At 40.6% G+C, this 21,957-nt stretch overlaps 1 protein-coding gene across 1 annotated transcript in view; it reads left to right on the top strand.

The window, feature by feature from the left end:
* Positions 1-21,957, top strand: part of LOC307020228 (partitioning defective 3 homolog) — a 338,003-nt gene that overhangs the window by 105,538 nt on the left and 210,508 nt on the right. Inside the window, 3 exon segments of the mRNA XM_079651459.1 lie at positions 10,847-11,021; positions 17,753-17,940; positions 20,162-20,305. Coding sequence (XP_079507585.1) covers positions 10,847-11,021; positions 17,753-17,940; positions 20,162-20,305 — 507 coding nt within the window.

The following is a 21,957-nucleotide window of genomic DNA, read 5'->3' as shown; positions in this document are numbered from 1 at the left end:
TTACATTTTGTAGCTTGTTTCCAATAAGTATATAAATGGTCCAAAGAGGTTGTATTCTACAGTCTGCCTGAATGTAATCATTGCGTAGGTGTGTAGTGTGATTCTTTGTAGTTTATTTATGGCATCCCGTTGGATTTGACGTCATCTGAACAGGACATCACACGCTCACTGCTTGATAGCGCGCGAAGGTCCGTTTACGCCGGTTGCTAAGCAACATCGTTATGGGGAAATGCAAGTCTTGCAAGGTTGGAAGATAAGGAGGAAGGACAATCAATACTGTATATAGTCAATGTGAGGTAAAGTGTGTCGCCAAGGTAACCGGTTAGAACTCAAAGTGGCGTTGAGGTCTTAAAATGCATGGAAAGGGTCTTAAACAAGGTCTTAAATTTGACTTCAGGATTCCTGCATATACCCTGTCCTAGAGTCCCACAGATGTTGGATGGGGTTGAGTTCAGGCCAGTTCTCAAGTTCTTTGGGTATCTGGGATAACCTTTTTCCTTTTTGTTGTTGCTTCTATAATGGTATCTGGTAGCAGATTAGTTTAGGAATATAATATATATTGAATAGAGGCTAGACATAGTTATTGTTGTTAGATAAATATACAACTTTGATCAAGTCAGGAACTTAAATCCTGTCAAGTTCTTCCAGTGGGAAAATTATTTATTTATGGAGCTAGAAATGGGCATGGGGTTAGTTGCATGAAACTCAGGTCATCCCCAAACTGGTGCAACAAAAATGTTTAGAGCAATATTCTCTCATTGTGTGCTGTTGCATTAGGATTAAGATGATTAAGATTTATTTAAGAATTACTAAGGTACACAACATGCAAAGGAGCTTCAGACAATGCAAAAGTCTAATCACTCATGAGATAAAGCAATTACTGTGTTTCTCCGTTTCTTTTCCTGGACATTCGATGTTTTATTTCATGAAGAATGCACACTTTGTACCAGAGTCCACCTTTATTTCAAAGCCACATGGCCCCATAACAAAACTGAAGGAAATCTGACATGCTTCACAATGTCAAGCTCCCTCCACTCCATCAATTTGTCTAATTATTATGTATAAACCAAATCAATTAAACCGACTCTTGCTGATAAATTAGGTGAGAGTGAGTGAATGTTTTCCCCCCTGCCTCGCCTGTAAAGCTGTCCAACAACTGCTATTTGTGGAGAAATTATGATGAACACTTCCATGTAGCCTCTCAGGTAACAAATCAAAGCAGACGTTTTGAAAGAGGAGAAAGCGGCTCTGCTTCATCGCGGCCTTGATGAATAGCTTTCGCCGCCCTCGTGTATTTGTCACTCGATGTACGGAAACCGTGTAACTATAACTCTCGTCGTCAAAGCGCTCAAACTGTCAACCTTTTCTTTTGACTTTGAAAGAAAGACTTTATGAATAGGCAATTTCATTTTCTGCATCTTAAACCTAGCAACCAACTGTCGACTCAATGTGACGATCTCCAGGAGAGAACAAGAGACATTAGTCATGAAGGGAATAAACTATGGCTTACTTTTCAAATAGTTAGTGTATATATCCAATTATACGTAAAAAAACAAGTGTGTTACACGCTGCACAACTGATCAACATTTTAGCAAAATTGTGATATGGACTAGTGACAAGAAGCAGTTATTTTCTAAAAGGCTAAGTATGTGTTAAAATTAGAGCTGTCCCGAATACCATTTTTCGGGCTCCGGATATTCGGTAGCAATCAGCAGCGAATATTCGGCCCGCGGGGGGGAGGAGGGTTCAGCAGCGAACCACTTCAACACGTGTATTTTGGTTTATTCACGGCATTCATTTTGTTGTTTTATAGTTATTTGTTAATGTATACAACCCAATTCAATTGAAATTGAAAAGGAAATTGCATTGTGTTTGTTACTTTCGTTGCAGTTGTATGTCTTCAGTGTAATTTGGCTTGGCTTCCTATTTTGTATGGAAATGCTTTTATTTTGAAGGAGAGGTAGCGCTGTTGACAGGAAGTTGTTGTTGCTATGGAAACAATGTGACGGAGATTAACGGAGAAAAAGTAATGTCTACATAGAAAGACGGAGAAAGTAAACAATAACGTTTATTGTTAAGTGTTAGCACCCCCCGAAGAGGCACAAGCTCCTACGTTGATATTGGAGTTTTCAATACATTCAATTTGGCAGCCACAGTGCAAAGCGGCTGCCAAAAAAAACAAATATCCGATTAACGAAATTGAAACCCGAATAGTACTCCAACGAACGAATATTCGGGTACAGCCCTAGTTAAAATACATATATCTTTGTAGTATTGTGGAGGTGCAGAGAAGTCCTCGGCTTAAAAATCATATTTTACAGACTTGAATAACACATTTGTTTGGTACAGATCCTCTTATAAACATTCAAATTGTAGCCTTTGTAGACCGTTGACATGCACACAAACATATATAAAACACAGCATGGAAGGGAAACACCCCAAAAAGCATGATAGGGCCTCTTTAAAAATGTATGATGCAAAAGATCTTGAGTCACAATTAGTTTTCCCGATTGTGCAGCCCTACTTTGTTGACATTGAAAGTCACCAACCATCCTTAAAGAATTATGATATATATATATATTTTCTGTGGTAGGTGTAATTTTTCCCTCCTATGCCAGACATGTAATTTTGAAAGTGATCCCCTCACATTAAGTGTGGTTCTCTGACCCGAGGGTAACATCGGTCTCTGCCTGTCTGCACTCTGAGGGTTCTGGCTGCTGCTGCGGAGTGATTATTATTTTTTGATGGCTGTCGCTTTTTGGGAAAAGGCCGGCTGCAACCCGGCACTTTCTTCACGGTTCCTGAAGCGTGGAACCGAGGAAAAATGTTCCGTGCTGCAGTTTTTCTGACCTGAGAGGAGTCGGGATAACATGTTTTGCATTACACAGCTGTGTGGGCGAAAGTCAAGTGGTTTCTTCCCGTTCTTTGCTGACAGCTTCGCTTTTCGCCCTCTCACTCCCTGGCACCGTCCTGGTGTAGCGATGCCAGGTCTGAAAGACTTCCCGTATCAGGGTCACCTTCAGTTTGAAAAGTCTAATGTTTCCATAGGAATTCTTCTTTATTGAAACTGGTGCAGAAACAAGTTAACCACATCTTCTTACAGCCTTTGTGGGTCTGGGATCAGCTTCTACATTTAAGGGCATATGGTAGATGATACAATAAAATAAAAGACATTCAATATCTTCCTTTAGCTCATCCAATATTCAATATTATCTCAAATGATGAATGAACGTCCTGATTTAACCGTTGCTCCTGTGAGGCAGGCGTTTTCTTTGGAACATGGCTTTAATTCATTGTAATCCTCTGTGTTTGACGAGCACATGTCCTCTCTGTTCAAATAATCAGTCCTGCTGTCTCTCCCTTTACGTGTCTGCTCTGATTGATAATACGTTTCAGATTCAGTTAATCATATGAAAGAACACAAACACTACGCAGCACGGAGCGTGACACGAGGGAGAATGTTACGTGATTCTGTGAGAAATTGAAATGACATTATTTAACGTGATGTGTGGACAAATCTCACCGACATTAGATTTATGTTGAAAGCCAGATTTGTGATTGTTGGACTGCCGCAGCGTATTAGCTGTAGGATCTCTGATGAAATAAGAGCGATGGCTGATGTGGTGCAACCAGTGACTGTTTCTTTCTCAATTCACCCCCGCCCTAACTCCCCCACGCCCGTAAGGACTAATTCCCCTTTGACCGACCTCTCTTTGCCCCGGCGTATTGTTCTATCCAGAGTAATGATGATGATTTATGAGCTGAGAGCGACTGCTGAGAAGTGGACTGACTCACTCTTTCCGTTGGACTTTACCTGAAAGCATATTTTTTTGGCTTAAGTTTAAAGCGTGTCTGCATGAAAGTAAAGTTGAAGACATGTTTTACATACACACATTAACACTTTCACCCTCACATGCACAGTTTGCACAGTTCATGTGGGTTTACCTGCTGCTTCTATCTTCAAAATGGAAGCAAATCTTTAATCGTTTTTAAAGGGGTCCTATGTTGCTAACTTTCAGGTTCATATTAGTATTTAGTGTCTCTACTGTGACATGTCTCCATGCTTTAATGTTCAAAATTACGTACAATGTGTTGGAGCGCTAGCCAATAAAGCAATAAGCTTAATTGATAAATAGTGAATTTCCTGATCCACATACTGAGATATGCAATAACTGATTTTATTAATCATTAACAGTTTCCAGTACAAACATTTTTTTCAGATTCTTGATATTGCAGCTTATGTCATGTTAAGCAAATTCTGTCTCAATTAATCAATTATTAACACCGAATACAAATAATTACCGCCCCCCTAATTCAACCTGTAAAAGGCCATATGTTAAGTAAAAAAAATAGGAACATTTTAAATTGTCTCAACCTTTATTGACACCATTTCACACACCAATCAGCTCACATTCTCTGTTTGCCTCAGGGCAGGCCAACGCTCTGATTGGATGGTCCCTTTTTCTGTGTGTGTGTGTGTGTGTGTGTGTGTGTGTGTGTGTGTGTGTGTGTGTGTGTGTGTGTGTGTGTGTGTGTGTGTGTGTGTGTGTGTGTGTGTGTGTGTGTGTGTGTGTGTGTGTGTGTGTGTGTGTGTGTGTGTGTGTGTGTGTGTGTGTGTGTGTGTGTGTGTGTGTGTGTGTGTGTGTGTGTGTGTGTGTGTGTGTGTGTGTGTGTGTGGGTGGCAGCAGGGTCAGGGCTGAGCTTGTCAACAAATACCAGCAATTATCTTAGACTTGAGGCTGTTTTGTAGCAAATGGAATGGACAACAATTCAGTCAACAAAACAACCAACAGAAGAAACATGGAGTCCTGAGAGAGCGGCTGATGTTTACACCCCATAATATTCACTTAAATATTCACGTTTCTGGCAAAGTAGAAACATGTTAAAGCCAAAGTTTCTTTATTTGTCATTCATTTGTTTAAGCTCTTATCTTATTCTTTCCAGCAAGATGTTTGTTTATTATTATTACCCTCTACTCTTCTGCATATTGATACATGTATTCCTTGCTTTTGATTTGATTTCGAAAGTTCTTAACTTTTGAAATCCCTGTGGGCATTTGCACTTTTTCTAGTAAAAGCAGAAAGTTCAGTGTTGCGGAAATAAATTAATCTAGTTATTGCAACACTGAGGAGAACATTGTCAATGGAAATTTCCAAAAACTCTCATGAACCTGTAGGAAAAAAAAGGGATTTGTGTATCACGCAACTACCAGGAAATGTGAACACAGCAGAAATCGCTATGGCAAACTCTGACTTCCCAATTAAGTCCTTAAGATGGATTCACACTCATCAGATTTACCATATTTCTTTATTATGGCATTAATGATTATCACTGATCGTTTCTACCTCTCAAGGACATCAGATGGATTTCAGATGTTGACACTACGCTACGACAGTGATAGTTTGAACCAGCGTTTCCGGCAGGGGGGCGTCTTGCCGTCCTTTGATGCCCCTATTCAGCTCGGAACGCCCTGAACTCAAGCCGAGGGCATCCAAACATTTTTATAATTTGAGAGGAGATCGAGAGTTTTTATCGCTTGAAATGACGAAAAGGAAAAAGGACAAGAGCCGCTTTCACACCAAGTACTTTGCCGTACTTACTTCCCAGCACTTAGTTCCCCCATGGAACTAAAGAGCAGAACGCGTTCACACCGGAATAAGTTCCGGAGGGAAGATTACGCGAATGAAGCCACTGACGTCACTTCTTCTTCTACTGCTCTGGGTTTACTGGCAGGCCGCAAACAACTTCACGGAGTATACTGCCACCCGAAGTCCCCGGCCGGAAGTCCCCGGAGTTGGGGACCGAGTAAATCACCAGAACGCCGACACCTCCTCATCTCCACCGCTCCCATGTTTTCTTTTGTCTTGCCATAAGTTAGTCTTTCTCCGTTGGTGCGCTGGGCTAATGCTAATGCTAATAATGCTAAAGCCAGCAAATACAATGGCGGCTTCACAAAACTTTTTCTGAGTTTTACGGGGCGTGGTTTGCAATCCGCCCAGCCAATCAGAAATTTGAACTTTTTTCTCCCCAGGAAAGTACCACCTCTCTAGCAGGGACTAAAAAGGGGGGGGAAAGTTCTCATGAACTAAGTTCTCTTTTTGGTGTGAACGCGAAATTCCAGGAACTATCGGAACTAAAAGTACTCCGGTGTGAAAGCGCCTAAGGACATCCCTCTGTTGGAGGGGCAAAGGAGTCTGGTGGGATTATTTTCGCCGGCAGCAAAGTGTGTTCCTGTGACGGAAAGTGTGCTGCCGGCGAGCCTTGGCGGGGGGTGCTAGTGGAGCACGCGCGTGAACTGCGAGCGCCGGAGCCTCGCAGCGGCAAAACTGAGACTCTGTGGTAAACTGTGGTAACATGAAGAGCCGTTTAGGAGCCGGAATTCCCATCATTAATTCGTAAAGAGATAGTATCTATTCAAAATTAAATTCAACCCCCCCCCCACTCTCGGGGTGGACACCCTCTCAACCCTGGTCTGGTGGAAACACTGGTGTGAACTGCATTTGAACTGATTACCATGCAACAAGGGGTTTAACATTACATGGGTTATGGGTTTTTCTTCTTCTGTGGTGTCCGTAGGGAGCGGGACATGAAGAAGAGGGGCGGGGGGGGGGGGGTTTGCTGACTCAGCTGTTCCGGGTGAACTGAGCCTTGATGAGGGAAGAGTGGAGGACCCTCTGATAGTTACTCTCAGGAAGTTTTATTTAGACGTGCTCGCATAAAACACACAACACTGCCTTCTCCCATGAGTCTGTGCAGGAACACATCTGCTCTCATGTTTCCATATTACACAACCGTTTCAAACACAGATCAAACCAAGTGAGGGAAGAATACATCAAATGGTGTGAATTCATGCTGTAGATACATATTTGTTTAAATGTAGGGCTTGTTCTTATTCTTATTTAATGTAAAAAATATAGGAGAGGTTTTAAGAAAATGACACGAACTCTACACTCTCTACACGAACAAATCTGCATTTTTTTCCCAAGATAATCCAATATTAAAGAGGCCCTATTATTCTTTTTGGGGTGTTCCCTTTCCTCTGGTGTGTTATAGGTTTTAGTGCATGTAAATGGTCTGCAAAGGCTAAAATCACAAAGTTCTCCAAGGACACTCTCACTTCTATTAGCGCTCTAGCACAGAGGCAGTCTTTCACCTTCTTTTGTATTTGACAGAATATTCTAATAAAGTACTTTTTGAAATATTAACATATTGAAGCCGTGTGACACTCTCTCCAAATGAGAAAAGGCAAACTCTTAAGGTTCATAAAAACACACTGCTTCAACATTTACACTCTTAAAGACACACTCACATTTGTACACAACCATGTCAATAGAAGCATTAGCACACGCAATTACATTCAGGGACACCCACACACTCCATTAAAACACACACGCTCAAACTATTCAAATCCCACTACCAGTTTTCCAGCACATTAAACCTTCATTTCAGCCGCATTTAGTCGCAGAGCTGTGGAGTGTTATGGCGTGCTGGACAGGCTCCCTAGAGAGAGTAACAGGCTCTTGAAGGGGAACACACACACACACACACACACACACACACACACACACACACACACACACACACACACACACACACACACACACACACACACACACACACACACACACACACGACTCGTTTTGGCCATTTACATAAATGTGCAGTCATACTTCAAATCGTAGCTAGCATCAGCCCTGAGCTAATGTGTACAAGCAGTAATGGTGGCAATAAAAGTGTGTGTGTGTGTGTGTGTGTGTGTGTGTGTGTGTGTGTGTGTGTGTGTGTGTGTGTGTGTGTGTGTGTGTGTGTGTGTGTGTGTGTGTGTGTGTGTGTGTGTGTGTGTGTGTGTGTGTGTGTGTGTGTGTGTGTGTGTGTGTGTGTGTGTGTGTGTGTGTGTGTGTGTGTGTGTGTGTGTGTGTGTGTGTGTGTGTGTGTGTGTGTGTGTGTGTGTGTGTGTGTGTGTGTGTGTGTGTGTGTGTGTGTGTGTGTGTGTGTGTGTGTGTGTGAAACAGAAAGAAGAAGAAGAAGGGGGAAGTAAAACAGATTGATAAGAGCTGATGAAAGAGGAGATATTGTGCTAATTTTAATTTTGTATTTCGTGCTTCTACTACGACTGGCCGGCTCTGTTGTGATTGGTCAACTCCTTGGAGATGTCCCGCCCCTTAGCCTATCACTTACAATGTGTTGGAGCGCTATATTTTAGGCTTTGCAGACCATTTACATGCACTAAAAACGTATATAACAAACCCCAGTAAAGGGGAACACCTCAAATAGCATAATGGGGCCTCTGTTGGAAGTCTGTATACTCAACCCCTCTTCTTAAAAGATAGAAATCTATATTTGTGAATCAAACTAAACGATGACTTGGCTTTTCCTCCTCGTGTGGCAGCCTCTACATGTGTTTTGCATTTTCCTGAAGTGAAAATAATGTCTGTTTTTGATCCGCTGCTTATGCCTCCGGGTGTTTTCCTTAAAGTGTTCCTTAAAGTTCAGGGTTTGTCTCAGTTCAGACTCACGTATATAAACCCAGATGAGCTGATATCTGGATTACTCTAACCTCATTGAGAGATTATGGGACAGTGGGTATAGTGAGGACATTATCACAATCATGCCTCCACATCAGATCTCACCACACGGGACGGTTAGATCACCTCCTTTGATTTGGCAAACGCTGGATATATTCACGTCTAACCGAAGCCAGCTGATGAGAGTCACACAGCGACGGCATGTATCTCCTTCTTAATCTATGAAGGAGCTCAGCGGAGGCTGGAACTAATCAGATCTGTGAGCGAGGAGAGCTTTGAAGGCAGGCGTTTTGAGGGAGAAAAGGATATGATTGGAGGTAATGAGCAGCTCAGTGCCATAATGTAGAATAGAGAGACTAAATCCAGCCCCATTTCCTTTTAGACTGTGTGTGCAGCACTCTGCATTTCAGCAGTTAGGGACCACCATGCGCTGTCTGTTCACCACGGACAAGTTTACTACCTGTACTTTCTTTCTATATCTGTGTTTTCTTACTGCTGTTTGAAGGAGTGAGTCCATTGAACTTATTTAGCAATATTTAATCCCTGTCATTCAAGAAACATGATGCACAAACACGTCCTGTCTTAAGTGTATGTCTCTTGTTCTGACTGAGTAGTTATTATTAGATTCTGTGTAAAATGAAATCCCCTTTTTAGCAGTTATAGTAAAAAAACAACTCATTACGATGTAAAAAATATCGTTTTAGCCCATATTACTCGCTATATACTTAACATCACACTTGATTCAAAAGAAGCAGCTTACATGTATGAAACAAAGAGCTTTGGTTTCCACTAGGGATGGGAACGATTAATCGAATAATCGAAATTACTGTATTCAGGTATTCGAATATATATATATATTTTTTTTGGGAGGGGTGCCTAAGTTGATTACATATTATCAAATGGAATAATTAAATATATACGACAGTGCCATAGCGAAGTGTGTTAGGTCTAAAGGTGTGTTTCGCTCCGCTCACCGGTCCCTCACAGCGGGCAGAGCTGCAAGTGCTGATCTCTCTCTCGCGTCCGGTTATACTTGACTCACGTTTATGTCCAAATCCATCAGATCTAGTTCTAGCTAATGACATGGCTGATGCCCCTCCCCACTCGCAGACCACGCAGACTCAAAGCTCATTTTATGCCCAAGTTCCAACTGAGAGGGTCTTCTCTACAGCTGGCCTGATTGTGGATCGCATGCTCATATTCTTTTAGGATATGTACATTTCGGTTAATCGGTTAACCGTTTTTTGGGGGGTCGAATATTCGATATATATTGAATGTTTTTGTTCTCACATCTTATCTACATCACCTTGGTCCCTTTGTGTCCCTTTCTTTCTCACTTCTCATTTAGTTATTGTCATTTCCTTTCATAATTCCAGATTATGCCAGTGTACAATCTCATTGTTTGGATGTTAAGCCTTTTTTGACACGAACACAGACAGCCCTTTGTTAAGCTTGTTGACATTTCATTATATGCATTGTCTGTTGAATAAAGCACCATGTTTCTCAAATCCAACATCATTCTTCTCACCTCACCCTTTGGTCCCAGTCAGTCCCGTTCTTCTCTGTTATTGTAACTTCATTTCATAATCACCCCAGTGTGTGATATCATTGTTTGGGTTGAAGCCTTATTTGTCGAGTACAAAGATAATCTCTTTCCAAATGTGATATCATTTTTGTCGTACTTCTTTCACCCCTCTTTTTTTGTTAATAGAACAACATACATCATCCATATGTTGAGCTTGTTGACATTTCATGATATGCATTTTCAAATCCAACATCTTGTGATATGTCCCCCCTCCTCTAGTTCAGGGGTTCCCAAACTTTTCAGCCCGCGACCCCCAAAATAACAGTGCCAGAGACTGGCGACCCCCCTGTCGACGGGGGGGAGGGGGGTGCTAGTGAATTAATTTCAGAAAAAAAAAAAGTTTGAGAAACACTGCGCTAGTGGATTGTCAAAGAAAAAAATTCTATGCAAACGTTATAATTAATAATCATTAAAAAAAAAAATTATTAAAAAAATTAATCAATTAAAAACATTTTTTTTTTTTTTTTTTAATTTTAATTTTGTAATCATCTCGCGACCCCCACTCTGGGAACCCCTGCTCTAGTTGATAGCAGTTTATGATATCATTGTTTGGGTTAAATCCTAATTTGTCGATTAAAAAGAAAATCTCCCATCTAATTTCTGTCGTACTTCTTTCACCCTTCTTCTTTTATAAACGTCCACATACAACAACCATCTATTGAGCTTGTTAACATTTCATGATATGCATGTTCAAATCCCTCACCTTCTGACCTGTCCTCTGTCCCTCCTCCTCCAGCTGATAGCGGTGTATGAAGAACAGGAGCCCCACCATGGAGGAGACGGTACTAGTGCCAGCTCCACGGGGACCCAGAGCCCCGACCTGTTCGCTGTGGACCTCAGCGGGGCCTCGGCCTTCCAGCCCTACCAGGCCAGCAGCGAGATCGAGGTCACGCCCTCCGCCCTGCGCACCAGTAAGTCCCAACCAGGAGAGGACCTCAGGGTCTATAGAGAGCATGTACACGACAATAACTCTGAATGTGGCTTTTAGCACATTTCACAACTTCTAGGGCCTAAGGAATGGGCTTTTCAAGGGTCTCTGGGTAGTAGATATATCTCAAATCTCACATCTTTATGTATAAAATACATCAAAAAGTGCATTTTGCATGATAGGTCCCCTTTAAACATAACATTTTGAATGAATACATTTCTTGTTCAACTTTCGGTTTTACTTAGCTCAACCCTCGAAGTTTACTGGTGGTTACAAAAAAAACACTAAAATGCCTCCTTAGCGCTTGCTATCATAGTGTTGTCCCTTTCAAAGTTTTTTAAGTATATGAAGTTTATTGTAACATCTTAATTGTCCTGAAGTCTTGTTCAACAATCTGCTGTACCTAGCTCCGCCCCTCTGTGTCCAAGTGACGACAACATGCTAAACTCAACAATTCAAAACCGTAGTCCACAAAGCAATGGGGCCATAACTGAAGTAAACACAATAACATGTAGACACACGTAGCTGCATTGAACACCATGAGGGGCTTTTCTACATGTATGCATTCATAGAATAGCGGAACCATTAACTAAAGATGCAATCAGGAACTAAAACATGTACTTCACAGATGATTAATAGTTAAGTCTGTTCCTCTCATACTCCTCTTTGATTACAGATCCCTCATCCTCATTAGCAACATATATCAGAGCCTGCCGCAGTGTACAGTAAAGCAAACACAACAAATGAGCTTATCACAGCCCAGCGGTACCTTAGCCCTGTCCATAAATTCTGTTAATTGGACAGGAGGGCCTTTTTTCTTTTAGCCACAGATAGCCGTTTGATCCCCGGCCAAAGCGGCTAATTGGTTCTATTCGCCGCCCCCTAAATCAAATGTGACGCTGAGCTCCTCTTCCTCTGCAGTTCTGCCGGCCAAGTCGCTTCTTTTAATTACTGCGGGTTTGGACGGGAAAACTGGCTCGTAGGTGATTTGTCAATTTGGATCAAGCAGAAAACCTTTTCCACACAAACAGAAGCAAACAAGCAAGCGAGCAGAAATACAAGAGACAAACACAAACGTACTTTCTTTTAGTTCTCAGATGTTCTCTCTCTTTGTCCCTCCGGATCTGCATTCATCATAACGCTTAACGTTGGGACTTTCTGCAAATCTAAGAATAAAAACACATTTTATTTTGACTTAATAATACTCCTGTACGTAAGTGTGCTTAGAAAGCCGTTTAAATGAAGTTGTTTCTGAGGGAGCCAGTTGGGGTCGTAGATGGAGACGCTTGAGAAAGAAAGGTTTTCGTGACACTGGCCGATATATAAATAAGGTAAGATATTTATTAATCCCAATTTGGGAAATGTTTGCGTTGCAGTAGCATAACAAACAAGGCATCGCACATAAGTAGAACTGTAAAGAGTAGACATAAACAATTCTAAAATGTAAACATCTCAAAATAGAAATAAATAATATATATATATATATATATATATATATATATATACGGAAGTGGAAACAATTCACAAAGGGATTAAACTGTTTAAAACACATGCTCAAAGTAAGCCGGATGTTGCCGATGTGTTCATGTGGATTCAAAAGTTGTAAATAATCTACAAAATGGAGGAGACCGATCTGATCGGAGCAACTTTGACAAATAATCAAACTAAAACCGGCATGGACAATGACTATGTTTTAAAAATGCGCTCATCCAGAAAAGCCTGGTTTGGACACTTTATGGGCAGAAGAAACATTTCTATTAAAGAAAGAATTATACATTTCTGTCTTTTTATGACTTTAATAGCTACTAACTTGAATTGTTATTCAAATTAATTAATCAATTATTTTTTATATTTTATTGTAATGTAGAGACAAGGCTTTTAGTGACAATCATGTATTGCTTGACAATTATATGTAAAAAAAAAGAAGAAAAAAGTCTAAATATGATATTTGGCCTCAAATCATCTGAGGCCTGGCGCCCCCCCTGTGATCTTTGGCGCCCCCCAGGTTGGGAACCACTGATTCTAAAGCAATATGTCTTATTCAGGAAAGGGGACAATTACAGTGACCGGAGTGGCTCAGTCAGTAGGGGCTTGGACTGGGAGCCGTAGGGTTGCCGGTTCAAGTCCCCGACCAGACCTGAGTGTGGACTGCTACTTGGAGAGGTCCCAGTTCACCTCCTTGCCCTTGAGCAAGGCACCGGAAACATTTGAATAAAAAACAAACAAATAATGCTGTTTCAGAATAAATATTCTCTGTAAAACTCGGGATATTTCAAAGAGAAAACGATAAGCCCAAAAAATACTAAGATATCCCTACTGTATATTGAATTGACTGTTCCTCTGTGAACACACATGTGATGAATTGATGGAGAGCCGCTAAAGGGTGCACTTTAAAATCCCACTGTCATAAAGCACAGAGCATTTTAATCATATTACTCCTACCCAACGTTTCTAAATGTCTCTTACAGAAATATTAAAACATGGCCCAACTCACACTCTCACACCACTATTAGTAATATATACAAAATGAAGTTAATTAGAATCTATTATTAACACTCTAAAAAGTAGCCACCGGTTGGCATATGGCTTATCCGCTAATGACCTGTGAACTGACATTGATTGACACACACACACACACACACACACACACACACACACACACACACACACACACACACACACACACACACACACACACACACACACACACACACACACACACACACACACACACACACACACACACACACACACACACACACTGCGGGGGGTCACTGATCTCCTAATTGGATTCCTCGGTGAGATGCTGGATGTGAATATGCATTAGAAAATGGAAATGGTGGGCATAATCACACCTGCCAGTTATGTCCAATTTCACCATCTCCATAATAATTTCTAACCCCAGTTAATTGACGACACGGAGTCTCATCGGCTGCATTTTATTGGGTTTTAGGAGAAATGTCTGTCAAGAGCCCATAATGAGAATGGCTTTCAATCAGAGATCTCTGTTGGTTAGTCTCTGCCAGTTTCCTTGTGTGATTAAGCTTATTAGTCAGCGAGCTCTATTGAAATCATAACTGGATTAATGTTAGTTTCTTGGCTCTGCAGATACGACAAGAATGATCAAAGGAAAATGCAAACAGTATACTGTGAAAGTCAAAATGCAACAATTATTTTTAAAAGTCATACTTGACGTTCATAATGACGTTATTGTTATCTGAAATTCAGAAAAGCGTTACCTGATACTCTGCAGTTACTTTGGACTGTGTGATGTTAATAATATGTTAGTTAGTCATTTCTCTAGAGGTTTGCTTTACAGAGGAAATAATAATGTTAACTGTTAAAAATACAAATACATAAGATCTCTGTGGTACTAACTGATACAAAAGAAACGTATAAAGTAGAACATCTGCAAAGTGTGACAAGTTACACATATAGTACCTAATAGTTAATAGTACAGTTTCAATGATAAATAAAAACCACTCATTTCTCTCCAGGCCTGCTGCTTTCTCTTCAAGTCATGTTTACTAAAGTTGGTAAACACATATAGCTCTGAGAAAAGCTACAAAAAGAACCACTTAAAATGAATCTGATTGGATGATGCCGTAAACATGTTTTGGCTTTTCTTCTCTTAGTGAAGTTTTTTAAATCGTTCAAGGCTCGTAGACATGTAACAGGGTGAATTGCTGATGATAAAGATGATACATTTGGTGTTGGATAAGTACACGGTAGTCATCACTTTAGTTCCTCTGAGGGTACCCTGATGCCTCCTGGGAGATGTAGTTTAGGAAGTATTGAGACTTCTTGTCTTTACAGCATGCACTACGTCCACTCCTGATCTCCATCCTGCGGCTCAGATCCCACGCTCCTGTGACCCCACACCACAACACTCAGCCAATTACATGACTAAACACACACAAACACACACAAACACAAACACACACAAACACACATTTCCAGATCCTCAACAAATACTGTAGCGCTTGGCCCGGATATGACCAAATACAAACACATGTGTTGTTGTTTGAGTGCACAAAATATACAAGCTAAAAGACATTCTTACCCAATAATGTTACACAGACCCATACTCACACATTCTTAATTTCCACACACACAAATAGCCACTTGCACGAATGAACGTAGCTCTAAACAAACGTATTAAGTGTAAAAACACACACACACTGACCTTCAACCTCATTAGTTCATCAGAGCGTATCTACACACACACACAGGGACACAAACAAACACATATGGACATTTTTAATCTTGCATTTAGTCTCACAATACACACACACAGTCTAATAACTGTTGACTCAGACACACACTTCCTTTGGACAGATTACAGTGGTTGCTATATGAACACACACACACACACACACACACACACACACACACACACACACACACACACACACACACACACACACGCACACGCACACGCAGGGACACACACACACACACACACACACACACACACACACACACACACACACACTCCATATCTCTTCTGTGGTCCGCTGGGCACCTTTCAGCCAATCAGAAACGGCCTGTGGGATTTTGGAGAGCTCCGAAAGTAGGATATTTTTAATGTCATAACAGTGTTTCTTGTGTACGGTGCAGGCTGCGTTGTTTTGGAGTTGTTATTTGGACCTTGGCCCACTTCCCACGCGCTGCAACTTTTACACCGAGTGAAGAGTTTTAATGGAAGGCTTCCACTTGCTCTGTATTCACATCCTCATATTGTTGTTCCCACACATTGGCTGCTGCCCTGCGATGCACTGGCCCTAAATTACAAACGGATTATTCTTCAATGGGCTGATAATGTCATCTCAATGATTAATCGCCTTTTATAAAACTATAATGTTTGAGGAACAGCATTTGTTCCAGCCTATTTGAATCAATCATCCCCAAACATCTTATTAAATGACTTGTCTTGAGTCTTATCATCTAGAGCAGAGGTGTCAAACTCAAGGCCCGGGGGCCGAATCCGGCTCACGACTAAATTTTATGTGGCCCGCAAGAGCTTGCAAAGAATATAATACGTTTATTATACGGTTACATGCTACTTTACAGTATATCTATATATGTTCATTTTAATAAATTTCTTATTTTATAGTTATTTATCTTCTTTTTTTTTTACCTTTGATTTATCCTTAATTGTATTAATCTGTGTGAATCTGTGCTGTCCTGTTTTTCAATCTTACCCTGTTGCTGTTAAACCACTGAATGTCCCCACAGGGATTAATAAAGGTCCATCTTATCTTATCTTATTTTACAGAAGCATGTTGCCAATAAACTACATGTCCCACAATGCATCTCATTTTGTGACATGCGCACTGAAGAGACTTAGACTTCTGCTTTCAGACGTAGTTAATTATGAACCCTATCCAATAATAATCCAATGCAGAGGCAATAATATAATACATTATTTCATATATGTTATGTATTTATATATGTATATTTATATAGTTACAACCGGCCCTTTGAGTGCAACCATAATGCTAATGTGGCCCACAATGAAATTGAGTTTGACACCCCTGATCTAGAGCTAGGAGTCTGCTATACATTATTTTCCAATAAGGTGATATCCTACAAATGAGTACCACACAGTATTATTCTTTCCTCCATAGACCAGGGTAAGGATTTTAGGATTATCTGTTTAAAATAATCTACATATCGTTGTGTCGTGGATCCGATGTAACACTCACAACATTGAATAATAAGACAAAGAGGAATCAATAGGACACAGAGATGGTTGAGGTCACATATGATATGGCTGTACAGCGTTATAAGAGACATTACCTTGCACCAGTCAATAGCGTAATGTTGCTAAATACTAAGTACATCAAACAGTTTATATACTCCCACTGACCTGACATGGTATTGTATTGCATTCTCTGACCCCCCAGACTTTAAAGTGGACCTATCATGCTATATTTGAATAAGTGTAGGGCCATCCCTACTGTATATAAGGCTTATTTATACTTTTTATTTTTCAAAATACCAAACAGATCATGCATTTTAGCCATTCCTCATTTCGCTCAATTTAACACTGTCTTTGCATCATGGGCTGATTCTGTGAGAACAGCACCATCTACAGGCCTGGCATATGTACTACAGCGTCTCCAGCGCTTTCCAACGGCAATGTCCGTGGCTGTCTCCTCCTGATTGGTGGAGTTGGCCCAATAGCCGTAGCGCCACTTCTGTGACGTCACAGAAGTGTTCAAATCTGGATCAGTCTGTATCAGATCCGTTGCAGCCCCTTTTTAAGAGATTTGGGTATGGAGGAAAATAGAAAGGGTTGTGTTTTCTGACACTTGGTGAGTTCCCTGGAACACCGGGGGGACACATATTCATGTAGAAAAGACGTACACAAGTGCATTTTGCATGATAGGTCCCCTTTAAATAATCTTAGGTTCAATGACCTTTCTCTGCTAATACCTTACGTAGAGAACTCGTTGGTCACAGAAATAGATTGGCCCCTTTCCTTCAAACTAAATGAATACTCATTAGTATGGTTTGAAACATATGATTATCAGTATTTATATTTTTACCTATTTTTCTATAAAGTGAAGATTTGTTTACTTCTGATACGTGCTCTGATAGAATAACTGTGTGCTGTGGAAAAAACCCAATAAACAAAGTTAAAAAAAGAAACGTGATTTATATAAAACAGTTTTTACAGTCGTAACACCCTTTCCTTGTGTCTCTCAGATATGCCCCTCCACGTGCGGCGCAGCAGCGACCCCGCCCTGCTCACCATCAATGGGCCCTTCAACGGCGGAGAATCACGAGTCCAAACCGAAGAGCCGCCATCGAGGAAGAACCCGACGCGATGGTCCACCACCGCCGGGTTCCTGAAGGCTCGACACAACTCCGGCACCAACAGCCTGGAGAGAAAAGTACGTGTCAAAACCAGAGCTGGAGATGAGGATGATGTTTGAGTTAGTGATGTAGGAGTTATAAGTCAAGTGCATACAAGTGCAGTGTCACAGGTAAACAGAAGACAGTCAGGTGGATTTACAAGAAAAGACAAATAACAAAATATACATGGAGACAAAACAAGAAACTGTGTTTGAGGGATTAGACAACAAAAGAGAGTTATATATGACACAATTAAAATGATAAGAGAGAAAAGTAGGTTTTAAAAGCAGAGCTAGAAAGGAGGCTCATTCCAATAGATGGGACTGTGTTGGAGGAACCATTTCAAATTCAAGTCCACTATTTGATTTATACAGTACAGAATCACCGATGGGTTTACAGCAGGGGTGTCAAACTCAATCTCATCACGGGCCACATCAGCATTATGGTTGCGCCCTAAGGGCCGGTTGTAACTTTTAGACTATATCAGTAATATACATGTATATTAAATAATGTATTATATTATATTATTGGCTCTGCATTGGATTACTATCAGTTCTGATAATAACTTCATAAATAACTACGTTTGAAGCAGAAGCCGAGGGCAAATAATTGAAAGATAATATTCAACAATTACACCTATTGTATATTATATTCTTTGCAAGCTCTTGCGGGCCACATAAAATGAGGTCGCAGGCCGGTTTTGGCCCACGGGCCTTGAGTTTGACACCACTGGTTTATACCTGTTTTGTAAAAAAAAAAATCTTTCAAATGTGCACATTATCCCATCTTTCCAAACGTATAAAATAGGGCTGAACGATTGGTCGAATGTTATCGAGATCGCAGCATGGACCATATCATTTTGAATGAAGTGTCGCAGAGTGGCTTTGATGTACCCAAATCTTATTCTACAGACTTAACACAACATATATTTTATGGTACAGATCTTCATAAGAAATAATAATGTACCTGTAATTATCATTAAAACACAATGAAACTCTCAATATTGTGAATCAAATCCCAATTGCAATACCAACCAAAAAAAATCACAATTATAATTTTTCTCCAAATTGTGCAGCGCAACTTTAAATGCTCCAAAACTAGACTGTTAAACAACAACAACATTGGTATTAATTAAATACCTTTTTGTGTGTAATATAGTTTGTATTGACATCTGGCAGCAAACAATTACACTGTTTTCTAGACATCGTAATTCTACATCTTAAGTCTGTCCGAAATGCTTCTTTCTTTTTTTACACAAAGAATAAAAAAAAAACAGTAAAAAGTACAAACAATACGAACATTAGGGAGCGATCAGGACTTCACAGTGAAATCATACGTTTGTAGAAAGTAAAATCTGGTCCACTTTCTCCATCGTGACACAAATAGTTCCAGTTTGTGATTGACAGATGATGTCATTGTCTCCATTTTGTAAATGTCGATAGTGGCAAAGTCACACCCATCTACTTCCGCCCCATGGGACCTTATTTCGGAAAAGGTATGAATTGAAGTCAATGGAGAGAGAAAGATTATCTTTCGATCCCGTTTGAATTGTGCCACGAATTACACATATGATGTTTGTCAATCTTAAAAAATCATTTCCACGTCAAAAAAGTCACAGTTTGTCGAAAACTGTTGAAATATAAGACTATGAATAATACGCAACTAGAAAGACTACAAATCCCAGAATCCCGGTCCCGCATGCTGGCTCTTACGGAACCGACTAACTCCCCTTGTGTGTATGTACAGCTCTCAACATGCCCAGACTTGGAGTGATTTTCACCTCTTTTAATACTTTCCGCTTCATTCTGAAAGAAAGAAGTGAAATGTGCCAACGTGACGGCCGTCTTGGTGTGTGGTGCGAGACGGGAGATGTAGTTCATTGAGCGGTTTCACACAAGAAAAAGTTTTACGACAGATTTTGTTTTTACTACTTGCAAAATTATCTTTTAAATTGAAAAACATCACATGTGTAATTTGTGGCACAATTCAAACGTTATCGAAAGATAATCTTTCTCTCTCCATTGACTTCAATGCATACTTTTATACATACGAAATAAGGTCCCATGGAGGTCCCCAGGAAAGGGAGGAACTTCGCCTCTCTATTGTAATATCCATCCATGCGTTTAAAGTTGGGCGATCAGGTGATAACCGCTTCCTTGTAAGCGCTTTTTTCATCGCCACCAGCAACAGATTTAATACATATTTCTCTTTTTTTAATTAAAGACCTTTTTAATGAATAATGCGTGTCTTTGGTTTCAGGACAAAGCTATGGACACGTACCGCAGTCTGCCTCGGGATGCTGGGACGTGGGCCAATCAGAGAGAGTTTCAGAGAGAGACCGCCCGCTCATCGCTCAGCGCCAATCACCCCATGGTGGACCGCTGGCTGGAGAAGCAGGAGCAGGTAGGACCGTGTTCACTTCTTAACTTTGGATACGATACGATGATACTTTATCGGTCGGATCAAGTCTGACATGTGACTTGCATCAGAGCAGCTCCAAGTGTAGCATCAACAGACACATATCAAGACACAATACATGAACAACAAACATTTAACACAACAGCAGAAGCCTTCAGCGTGCATTAGATCTGGATTCAGCTCTGTGTTTACTGTGAGGATGGACTGGAGCACAAAGGAGTGTATACATCGGTACACTTGACAGACTTATTGCTGTGTTAACAATACTTTCATGTAATGCCGTACACAACTAAAAGACTATTGTTTTTACTACGCATTTTGCCGGAGCTCCAGTGTTCAAAAACTGTCTCGAAGCTTGTGGCCATTAAATCGAACACAAGGCTCATTTGAAATCAATGCACCATCACTTTTAATGGTTCAGTTGACTGGAAGTGAATAAACCTGCAATGTGATTTGTTTTGACAACTCTAGACAACGAGGTTGAAGTAGGAGAGGCTGAGATGTTGATGAGATTGTTACAAAACCTTTTTCACTTCTTAACTTTGTATACATGAGTACACTTTAGGTCAGGTACACTTGACAGACTTATTGCTGTGTTAACAATACTTTCATGTAATGCCGTACACAACTAAAAGCCCATTGTTCTTACTACGCAATTTGCGGGAGCTCCAGTGTTCGAAAACTTTCTCGGAGCTTGTTCCTTGGCCATTACATCTAACACAAAAAATAAGGGTTTGGCTCATTTGGAACCAATGCACCATCACTTGTAATGGTTCAGTTGACTTGAATTGAATACACTTGCAATGTGATTCGTTTTGACAACCCTAAACAACGAGGTTGAAGTAGGAGAGGCTGAGATGTTGATGAGATTGTTACAAAACCCCCCACTCACTTCACCTCTCTGTTATGTATCTGTACCTGAACGCCTCGTATATCCAACTATCCAACATTCGTAGATTTACCGTCCGTCAGCGCTAAGCTCTGTGAAAGCCCGTCTGATTGGCCGGGATCGAGTCCAGGGTCCCTCAATGTAGAACCTTAACAATGAGGATTTTCCAACACGAGTTCACGATGGCACATAAGTCATGGAGGGAGCGTAACATAATGTTGATACAGTTAAGAGACATATGGTCCTGTTTAAGGGGGGGGGGGGTTACTGCTGAGGTCATGCACTGTAAATATTTGTATGAATAAGCTGATAAACTGTGATAACATCATGACACACTTGCATTCTTCTTCACTTGGTGTTTGCAAAGCTTTTATTACAAAAGTATCGCTTGCATATTATTAGTGATATCTTAAGTAAACATGGAGTGCGTCAGAAAGCTGCATGAATCGCCATCTTATCTTTTCATGGACTGTTGGTTTTGTTCGTCTAACATCTGTACCGTGTTAAGACATGTGCATCGCTCACTAGAGTTATCTTAATGTGCTATTAGCGATAACAATATGAAGTTCTTGTTTTGTGACACCCAAGCAGAGGTTATGCATTTTGCTCAAGTACAAGTGAATGCTGAACAAGACATGTTTTAGGCATTCAGAATGGTACCATGCATTTCATGAAGTGAAAACAGTGAATGGGATATAAAGGGAAACAAGCATCACACCCAAAAGAATACCCTTCTTTATTGTCTATT

This window comes from Notothenia rossii (assembly GCF_949606895.1).
Source record: "Notothenia rossii genome assembly, chromosome: 9".
Taxonomy (NCBI): Eukaryota; Metazoa; Chordata; class Actinopteri; order Perciformes; family Nototheniidae; genus Notothenia; species Notothenia rossii.
Note: the sequence above shows the minus strand (reverse complement) of the source record. Positions and strands in the feature narration are given on the sequence as shown.